Genomic DNA, 10,808 nt, shown 5'->3' with positions numbered 1-10,808 from the left:
ACAGTCACAATAAGTGACAAGCAGGTCATCATAGTAACTGTCACTCTTCATCCTGGACTGTTACGTGAGCGTCCTCAGATGTCTTTGTCTCCCACACACACACACACACACACACACACACACACACACACGTAAACACACGAATGTTTATCAATGAACAGGAATTTGGAGCATGACCGAATCACATCGAGCTTCCAGTTAACAACAGTGAAGCGAACGTAGAGAGGTTAGACGAGGACGGACACCAGAAGCCCAGCATGAATGCTAAACGATGCTTTGACCTCTCGTCCGACCCTGCAGTGTGGATCGGGCAGTGCTGTCAAAAATATACTGAAGTCCCTGACAGGGTGGCAGTGACCTACTGCCACTAGATGCTACCCTCGCCCCGGCAGCAAGCACACACTTAGCTGCCCAGCCAGACCTTTTTTAAAAAAATTTTTTATCTACATCTGCTTCGACTCCATTGGCTGTCTGTCTCTGCTCTACGTGGAACTAGACTGTACCCACATGCATCACTTCAGGTCACCAAATACTGATTTTTGTCTGCATTTGAAATCTGCTTCTGCAATTTGTGCACCACTTTGTCAGATTCGGAGTAAATAAAACCGTGTGAGGGCACTTCAAATGTTGTGTTATCTCATCAAGCTGTTCAAACCACGTTTTTGCTGCCATTCGTTTGCTGTAAAGGGGAATCATAAAAACTTACACTTTAGGAATACTTTGCTACGAGTAAAAGTCATCTGAAAACGAAGTTTTTGCACATAAAAGTTGGCTATTTAAAAGTAGCCTCGCAAAAGTTTTCATGTACATGGACCATTTTGGAAAACTGCAGGATTAGAAAGATTATTTTATGCATTCATGTGTGAAAGGAGAGGACTTATCTTTGAGTTGTAGGACTTCATTATCAGGCCTGGTCAGCTGCGCCGCCTGCTGGCTCGCAGGACGCATTGCTGAGATGATGACGCTCCCAGATCGTGACGTCACTGAGCGCTGTGTTCAAGCGCTCCTCGGAGACGAATGGTTAACAAATGGTCAGGTTGCAGAGGAACTGATCTGTGCTGCAGCAAAAACGCTAATATTTTCAGTAGTGCATTAAATAAAAAAATATATTACCTTTTATATCTCCTCTTTTAGGGCAGAGCGACGTATTTATGACTCTAACTGGGGAAAGATAAATGACAACAAACAAGTGTACAGGGAGGAATAGAAATTAAAATAACTAAATAAAATAATTTCACCGTACCTATTGCGACCATTGAACTTGAACCTTTTATCTGTTTATTTTCTGCATCAGACTGTTATTGGAACAAATTCTATTTCCTTGTACACTGCTTTTTGTCAAAGAGGCGCTGGCTTTGCTTTTGACCACAGGGTGGCGCTGCTGCGTGTTCATACTGAAAGGAACCGTTTCCAGAGGCGAGCGGGACTCGTCCAGAGACATCTGTCAACGACTGACTGCATTTTAGCAAGAGACAGAAAGTGAGAGAATCTGATGAATATGTCTGTTTGTGGGGCAGGATAGGAAACATAGGAAACATTGTGCTAGTTGGGACTTTAAAAAAAAAAATGTATTTATTTTTTAATAAAGCTTTAACAGACCTTTATTGTGATGTTCTTTATCATCATTACAAGAACTGTGCATGAATTTAAAATAAAACTATCTAATAAAAGCGTTGGAAAATTATCCAAACTCATGAACCTTATTGCTTCTCAGTCATTTCCTGTTTTAACATGTAACTCTGGAAAAAAAAAATAACGCATGTTTTAGTCGACTTGCATACAACATACCGAGTTGTTTTAAACACAATTGTTGCTTTTTATTGCATGATTGCAATAAATTGTGTTTATCTTTTGGACTTTAGACAGATTAATAAGGGTAAATATATTATTTATAACAAACTGTAGGGACTGTAACCATACAGTTCATCATTAAATATGATGACAGTTGTGTTTTTCTGTTTACGGTTGACAACAGTATTTTTTGTCATTATACCACAAAAAAAGTTTCCTGATCTTTACTGCGTGAGAAAACTTTGTTTTACTAATATTGAACTCACTGCCACAAAGTCCCTGTAGGAATGACTTGACCTTAAACATATAAAGTAAATTCTGAGAGGACCATAAAGTATGACAAAGTCATTATAAACTATTGACTACACCCACTCACACAGACACACTCACACTGTTCTTGCAGTGATAGTACAGAATGAATTGTTAAAATAACAGTCATATATTAAATAATTTTATTTATATAAAATACTAAAACATTTATTCAGCGTCAAATGGAACAGGACATATAACAGTGTGACAAAGACTGCACAGTGAACTTTAAATAAAGTAGAGGTGACGGTACAGAGAAAAGAAAAAAAAAAAAAGGAGATGAACAGCCAGACAGGGAGGTAGGATTCAGTGGTATTGATTGTCTACAGCAGTGGACATCCAGGGGTCCTTCAGGGTCCTCTCAAGGAACAAATAGTTTCATTCAGGGAAAAAAAAAAATAATGACACATAATTAAAGAAAATAAGAGGGATTCGCTCACTGGCAGGTTTCAGTCTGTAGCCTAAATGTCCTCCTCTGTGGGGGTTAAAAGTCCAACAGGGGGTCCACGGCTTGATGTCTCTTTAATTAGGTTGATGGCGGATGCTGGGTCAACAGATGTGCACATCACCATCCAGCGATGTAGTTAAAAATCAAAAAGGCGGTGCAAATTCATGATCTGCGCCTGGAAACCACCAGAAGGTCGAAAAGGAGCAGCAAAAAATGAATTACTGAATATTGTCAGGAAATTAAGAGGGTCAAACAAACAAACAAAACAAACAAAAAAAAATCGAATCTTCATCTAACTTTGGATTGGCATTGTATTTAGGAAGAATGTGTTTTCTGAACCCGAACATTTATTGCCACCCAAACTCGACCAGCTTTTGTCCACAGTACATCCTCACTCTGTTCACCCATGGCGGACCATCACGGGCAACTCGAGGTCCATTTCATCCATTGAAAGTTTCAGACATCCAAGTCGGAGTCACTGTCTGTTACTGAGAGAAGAGTCTCTCCATCGGCGCGCTCTGCGCTCCCATCTGGACTGCAGTCTCCTCTGCTTAGTGCACGCGCGCCTTCTGAACACATCCGGCGGTGCTGCAACCTGAAAATAAAAGACATTAAAAGACATTAAAAGACGTTAAAAGTGTAAATGAGCGAAACGGGTCCGACACCGACTCCCAAACGTGACATTATTTTTGTATACAAGTTCAAATCAAATAAATACTTAAATATTAAAATACAAGTTAATAGAAGAAAACTTCTAAATAATAAAAAAAAAAATGTAAAAAATGAACTGACGCTTCACCTATAATAAGTATAACAACAAATCATTTCTGGAATATCAAATTGACATCGGTCCTCGCATGGTAAGCAATTTGCTCCTACTCGTGCGCGGTTTGCCGGGACGAACAGGGTGATTGACCCGCACACTGACCCCGAAGTAAATTAAAGTGAGAGAAAGGGGGGAAACCCATCGACCAGGACACAATCAATGTAGGAAAACAAAAAAAAACTACAAGCTGAATGACCTTGCGGTTTTTCGCATAAATGGCCCTTTGACGCACAACATTGGCTGTTTGTGGATACGAACTTGCCAATCGAATGAGTACATTAGTGATCAAAAAGGAAACTGATTCAAATGTCGACACGTAGAGTAACAGTAATTTGATACTTTAGGCTACTAAAAAAGGCCCAAAATTGTTATTTAATGGCTTTTTTTGTTGTTGTTTTGTTGCTACTCTCGTTCAAAATATACGCAACTTCATGTTTCCAGCTGTGACAGATTATTTCAACTAAAAGTCACGGACCTGTTTTTGGCTGCTGCAGCCCGGTCTCTCTGTCGGCGGTTTTTGAACCAGTTCCCAACTTGAGTCGGTGTCAGTCCGGTGGCGTGTGCCAGCTCCCGTTTCTTCCCCGGGTTGGGGTACGGGTCCTGCAGGTACCACTCTCTCAGCAGCCCCCGAGTGCGCTCTTTGAAGCAGTGCGTCTTCTGTTCCCCGTCCCAGATTGTCCTCGGTAACGGGAACTTCTTCCTCACGCGGTACTTGTCCACGGGTCCGAGCGGCCGCCCCCGGAGCTTCTCCGCCTCCCGGTAGTGAGCTTCAAGCCACATCGCCTGCAGTTTACCGTGCGAGGCGCGCGTAAAGCGATGCGTCTCCAGGATGTGATAAAGCTCGCGAAAACTTCCCGTGTGGTAGGCCACCACGGCGCGAGCCCGCTGCACCGACTCGTGCTCGGAGATGGAGTCGCGGCCGTCTACGGTCACCGGGAGTGACCAGAGGAAGCGGGCCAGCCGCTCGATGTCACCGGTCTCTTCCAGGGTCTCGCAGACGCTGGCGATCTGCGCCGCAGAAAAACACAGTCCCGGGAGAGCAAGGGGAGGGCAAGCGGCGGGAGGGTCATCCGGGGACCGAGAGCGAGGCAGGACAGGGGGCCCATCTGCAAAGTGAGGCAGGAGCAGACGGGAGGCTGAGAAAAAGTCAAGCGGCGATCTGAAAACCATCTGGATTACAAAGTGAAACCAAAAGAGGAGACCCAGTGCGTTTCGGGAACAGTCTGACAGAAATCGCTGAAGTCAGACTCTTTAGCTCACCTGGGAGTCAGGGCGGGACCCTGAATCTGACTCCTCATTGGACACCCTGCAACTGATGCGGGGTTGTCATGGCTGCGCTGTCAATCAAACTGAGGATTTATCTCCCCCTTTAGTGCACAAGCCGGACACATGAAGTCTGTTCTGAACTGTAAATGTAAACTATTTAAGCTTCGTTTCCTGTGAACTTATTATATTATACTACGAGTAATGGAAATACCAGACTATTGATTCAAATCAGTGCAAAATTAACAAAACTGACCTAAATACAAAACATCAGAATTGATCTTCCAGTAGTTTGATTTTCAGTTAAATAGTCTTTGTGTAATCCAGATGAGTACCGACAGACAGACATTAAGAAAAATGAATTTCTCTTTCATTTTTGGGACATATTCTTCTTCAGATTTGTTACAGGTTTGTTGGAAGTTAGACAAAAGAGGCCTAATCCGCTTTTGAAATTGTCGTTTCAAGTGTTTATTCTAATGTCTGGCAAAACAGGATCAAATGTGACAGAGCACAGTAATTACGACGTCTGACTTTTAGTTTAAAAAAAAAAAGACTAAAGAAATAGCAAAGTTACAAGAAGACCGGAGAAATGTAAGTTGTTATAATGATGATGAGGAACAAGATGAAAACTACCTGACATCCCTGTCTGCTATCAACTAAATCTCATAACCTCTCTCGTCCTGCCAGTAAGCTCCTCGCATCATTAATAGCAGTGATTCTTGAGCGTAGGGGTGTGATTGGAAATCCCGTTCAGACCTGAAAGCGTACGTTTCTCTAAGTGGTTTCCCACCACTCTAATCACTTTCCTATTTTCTAATATCCATAAGTTCAGAGATAAACCGCACTCCATCTCCATTCTGTTACCTTGGATTAGCATCGGCCCCATACAGCCTGCTAACATTAGTGTAATGGAGCAGCATATTCAATCAACATTAACACATTTCGGCTGCTCTGGATCATATGCTTTGGAGTGTGGCACCCTTTGCATCGTTGTGTGTGTGTGTGTGTGTGTGTGTGTGTGTGTGTGTGTGTGTGTGTGTGTGTGTGTGTGTGTGTGTGTGTGTGTGTGTGTGTGTAGTACTTGTATTCCTCATGTTGTAGGGACATAATTCTGTTCGGCCCACCGTGGGGACCTGCCTCCTTTTTTAGGGACAAAAAGGAGCTCAATGCAAACTATAACATTTGAGCATAAAAACTTGGTTTTAGGTTTGTGTAAGGTCGAAGGTAAATAAGTGAGAATTATGATTGATTGACGATGTGTGTGTGTGGATGAAAAAAAAAGCTCGTGCGAACTGAAGGGGATTCATCAAAAGAAATTGCTTGACCCCTCTCGCGCCTTTATCGTACGACATCTCGTCCTCTCTGTGGCACACGTCCACCCTCCCAAAAGGCCGCGGTGCAGATGTGTTGGGCGTAAAAAAAGGGGGGCTGCCCAGCTTTAAAAGGGTTAATGCCAATTATCCCGACAGACAGATGTCCCTGCATGGTGGTGTGCCAGTTTTTCACCCCGGGCGATGCATATGGTTCATGCTTGTCGAGGTAATCCCTACATCAAATCAAACAAGCTTCGCAATAATAAATTATAATTAAAAAAATATATATACTGTGTGTATTAATAAAGCTCATTTATGTAGGACCTATGCTACATAGGGTGCTTCGCAAAAAGTAAACGTGAACCTGCAAAATTAGTAAAAGAGAATAATGAATAAATTAGGACAAAGCTAAATATACACACTAATACATACATTATTATAAATACACGTACTCATTTTAATTGACCCTCTTACAATTAAACTGTATGAAAGGCAAAGTGTTGTCAGAAAGAGTGTTGTCTTAAAATCTATTCTAAAACACACCAGCAGCCCGTACTACACATAAATGAAACTACTATCTTTTCTTTTGTTAGTTTTTGATAATAGCGGTGATGCATTTGTAGACTGCACGTGTGTATTTTGGCTGTTTTATGGTCCGTGGGGTCAAATTTACGAGGTGAACGTCCACTTTGTTTTTCGTCTGAGCACATCTTTAGTGAAGATACACTGCAACTGAGCAACTCGTGCAACTTCGCCTCCTCCGCTTCTTGTTTCTCGCTGTAATTTTGTCGGTCACGGGTTAGCAAGAAGTTTGGTGAATAGCTAAAAATGTGTGAAAAAGGCAGCTTGCCTTTTCTCCAACTACTTGCATGACGTTGTGCCAAGCAGCACTTTGTTTTTGTTTGAATCTGTAATCCTGAAGGCAAAAGCGCACAGAAAAGAGCAATCCTCTCTTGCTTTTCAGCAACAACATTGTAGATGGCAGATACATTTTGCCCTCAGTTGAATAAACCAGAATTTTTTTTTTCCCTTCCATTTTTTGTTGTTTTTGCGTTGCTGGTCTGACCCTCGTCACACGGAATCCCAGAAGGCCTCATGAAACGGGGAGCTGCCGTGCCATCGAAAGCGAACAGAGCTTTCACAGTTTGCAACGCAGGCGTCGACATAATTGCAAACTGAGCTGCATGAAGATCATGTAAAAAGAAACCTTTTGCAGCCGGTGGAGCCGTTTCAGTGTCGCGTCTCTTTCGGTTTCTGTTCTCCGCAGACACAAATTCCCAAACGAGTCGCTCACTCTATTCTGCTCTACTCGAGATGCTCGAGTCTGTAGACGGACGCAGCATGTTCCTCTCCCGTGTTTTAACAGCGGGACAATGGATAAACACACACACACACACACACACACACACACACACACACACACACACACACACACACACACACACACACACACACACACACACACACACACACACACACACACACACAACGGCCTGCGAGCGACAGTCATGGCCAGAGCTTCTCCAAGTTGAAAAGACGTCTCTCCTAATCGAAAGCGGGAAGGACATGCCAAACATACTTGAGGAGAGATACTTGAGGTGTGTGTGTGTGTGTGTGTGTGTGTGTGTGTGTGTGTGTGTGTGTGTGTGTGTGTGTGTGTGTGTGTGTGTGTGTGTGTGTGTGTGTGTGTGTGTGTGTGTGTGTGTTGCAGGGGGATGAGGGGCTGAGTGTGGCGTAAAGGTGACAATTAAGTTAATTCAGCTACATCTCCATTCAGAGGCAGACAATTATCGGGAAAGCAGAGCCGGCTAAAAGCGGGTGGATGACACTTGCAGGGGAAAAACACAACGAGGAGCCAAAGTGGATCGCCGCTGCGTCTCCTTATCCCCCGTAAACAAAAACCCTGCTCCTAATTAACCTCTCCACTGACCTCCACAACTTAACACTGACCTCTTAAGCCCTGAAACTTTGACCCCCCCCACCCCCTCCCCCGTCTCTTGGAGGAGGCAGTACAGACCCCAGATCCACCCCACAAAGCCTCCTCCTCGTTAAGCCGCTAATCACTTCCTGAGTCTTTGCTGTACTTTTGTGCTCTTACAAGGCTCCAGGAGAGTCCGGTGTACAATGGTGACCAAAAGAAGAGGAGGAGGGGTGGCGGGAGCGGGAAGGGGGGAGGGAGGGAGGGGGGGAGGGTGTAAACTGTAGCAGACCGAGAGGGAGGAAAATTAGGATGTGGAGAGAGAGAATGGGAAGACAAGAGTGTGTCTGTTAACTAACTGTCTGACATGTATATCTATCAATATTTGTCAATTGCCAGAAAAGTAATCGGCAACAATTATGATAATAAATCTATAATGTAAAACAACATTTAAAGGTTTTGGCAAATGCTCGTGTTTGATTTTTTTTTGTTTTTTTTGCTGCAAGTTACACCAGACTGAAACACCTGTATCCTAAATATGTGGCTACGGCTAGCAGCTGGTTAAGCTTAGCATGGCACAAAGTCTTGAACGTGTTCTGAATGTCACAAATTCTGGTCTGGCTCCACCAGACTGCTGCTCACAGCTTCACTTTTTCTTTGCCGTTATTATATTCCAGAAACCCTGTTTGCGTTAACGTTTGCTCAGCGTCCCCGAAGAGCGGACGAATCAGCGACCCCGTGCGATGACATTTAGGTCAAGAATTCTTTTCTAAAATGTAGTTAGAGCGGCGGTAGAGTTTCAATGCCCCTAGTGGTTGATGCCGACTGGTTAAAAGCTGCTCCAAAAGTTTCAGAAATTAACCCGACGCCTGCGCCCGGTTGGATGCGACGACCGGAAACGATTCCCCCATCGCGTGCAGACCCCTTTATCAACACAGCAACTTTTGAGTCTGGGAACACCAGGCAAAACTAAATCTGCTAACCAGTGCCCCCTTAAGCCACTAGTTCGCATCTTATATCTTATCTGTCTAAACTCTGCCAAAAACGAGGTATAAAAACATCCAGGTGTGCTTTTGTTTTGCCGTTACCTTTGCTTCTAGCCGTTCGCTCTAACTCTCAGCAAGACAGAAAGTCAGTGTCTTTATTCCTTATTCCGGTACGGTATGTCACGAGTAAAGAAAAATTGTGTTTTCAGCCTGTTCAATTTTTTTTAAGATTTTGCTGCTTTTCGTTCTAACATCACTGTAACTCAAGAAATCTTTTAGAAGATGTCACCTGATGTCAGTGATTTCATTATTAATAGAAAAAAAAAAAAAAGTGCCCAATATGGACAGATGGACGTGGCATTACGTTGCGTTGTGTGTGGTTGTGTGTGTGTGTGTGTGTGTGTGTGTGTGTGGTCACCCTCTGACTGCACCTCAACCTCTGACTGTCGCAGGAAGCTGAGGATGACAGGTACTCAAGTAACTGTACCTGAGCAGCTAATCCCACCGCCTGATTGGTTTGCCACCCAATACCTCAAACCAAGTTAATCCTGCGGCTTGATCGCCGAGGTCTTTTTAATCCAGCCATTGCGAGGGCTGAAACAACCGGGGAAGTTTCGGGACACACTTTGGTACAACCACCTAACCGGGTCCGTGGCACACAAACACGCGCAGATGCTTGCTTGCTCGCACGCACGACAGATGGGTGACACCGACATTTAAAGCACAATCACCTTACCGATGGACGAATAAACAAAATAATCAGATAATTTAACAATTCCTCGGATTCCCGGCTCCCTGGGCTGCTTTTAAGACTATGTGGATTAGGACAGCTGGGCCAGATGTAAAGGCAATAATTACATCATTATCCAGTGTTGTGTTAGTGTCATCTCACCACTCGGGGTGTTTTTTAATTAATAGCCTGAATTAGATCAACACAGCGGCGGCCTGACAAACAAACACTCGCGGCCAAAAAATACAAACAGCTGGAGCTCGAAACCAACACCTGGCACAGACACGGGGTCCTACAGATGTAAAGACACACTCGGACTGCACACACAGCTAATACATTAACGCCCTCCTGTTATCCACACGGGCTCAGAGGACGAAGGAAAATGAAGCGGCGTGTCACAGAAAAGGAAATTATGACAACGAGTCAGATTAGAAGTCTTACTTTGGTCCATGTGGAGACGTTACTGTGGAAAATACTGGCTCGAGATGAAACTCTGAAAGTGTCACAGGAGCGGCGTCGACTCTGGGTAGGTTTTACTGATTCATGTCCAAATTTGATTTGACTTCTGGGATCTGGGACATCTGTAATATGTCAGGATTTTTCCTCTGTTTTGCCCCCAATCACCTCTCCTCCCGTGTCCCCTCAGTCCCCTGTGGCCACGCCCCTCACCGGTCCCAGCAGATGCAGCCACTCACCCCTGATCACCACCTGCAGGTGTGCTGCATCTCCCTGGTCACCTCCCCGGACTATATGTACCCTGCCCCTGCACTCCTCTGGTTGTCGGTCCGTCGGTCCTCCTGCGGAGCTCCCTGTCAAAGTCACCAGTCGGTGGCGTTGCCCTCCCGACTCGGAGGATTATTGACACCGTTCCTTCCGCTGGTCTGCCGGCTGCCCTGCCAGTCGTGTCTCCCCGGATCTGTCGGTCGAGTTGCCTTCCCGACTGGAAGCAAGTGGACAGATAGGTGCCACCTTTTGGTTTGTTTGTTTGTTTGTTTTTGTTTATTGCAATAAAGACTGTATTTTGGAACTGATACCGAAGTCTGTGAGCTTGCATTTGGGCCCTTGTAAACACCACCTCCTGACAGAATACACCTGGAAAAATATAGAAGACATAAATCTATTGAACTTTTTACAGATTTAAGGACGATACATTGAGGTGTTCAGGCATCACAACTGGTTATTTAATTCTATGCAAACATTTATATCGGTCAGTAAACTATCAAA

At 44.2% G+C, this 10,808-nt stretch overlaps 1 protein-coding gene across 1 annotated transcript; it reads right to left on the bottom strand.

Moving 5' to 3' along the window:
- Positions 1 to 2,821: 2,821 nt before the first annotated feature.
- Positions 2,822 to 4,544, bottom strand: six3b (SIX homeobox 3b). Its single transcript, XM_069713055.1, has 2 exons — positions 3,850 to 4,544; positions 2,822 to 3,143 (listed from the first exon to the last, which is right to left on the bottom strand). Exons 1-2 carry the CDS (start codon positions 4,542 to 4,544, stop codon positions 3,005 to 3,007), a joined length of 834 nt encoding a protein of 277 aa, XP_069569156.1. The 3' UTR covers positions 2,822 to 3,004.
- Positions 4,545 to 10,808: the final 6,264 nt, after the last annotated feature.

Source organism: Brachyistius frenatus, unplaced genomic scaffold (genome assembly GCF_029030835.1).
Source record: "Brachyistius frenatus isolate BFR_SWC_R1_liver_20210118 unplaced genomic scaffold, ASM2903083v1 Contig_115, whole genome shotgun sequence".
NCBI lineage: Eukaryota > Metazoa > Chordata > Actinopteri > Embiotocidae > Brachyistius > Brachyistius frenatus.
The sequence above is the reverse complement of the archived record's forward strand: the minus strand, read 5'-3'. Positions and strand labels throughout refer to the sequence as shown.

Bases quoted from the DNA above. Each gene is read 5' to 3' on its own strand.
- six3b (XM_069713055.1), bottom strand. From the start codon at position 4,544: ATGGTTTTCAGATCGCCGCTTGACTTTTTCTCAGCCTCCCGTCTGCTC. The intron at 3,144-3,849 runs GTCCGTGACTTT...TTTTATTTTCAG, and splicing joins GCTGCAGCAGCCAAAAACAG to GTTGCAGCACCGCCGGATGT.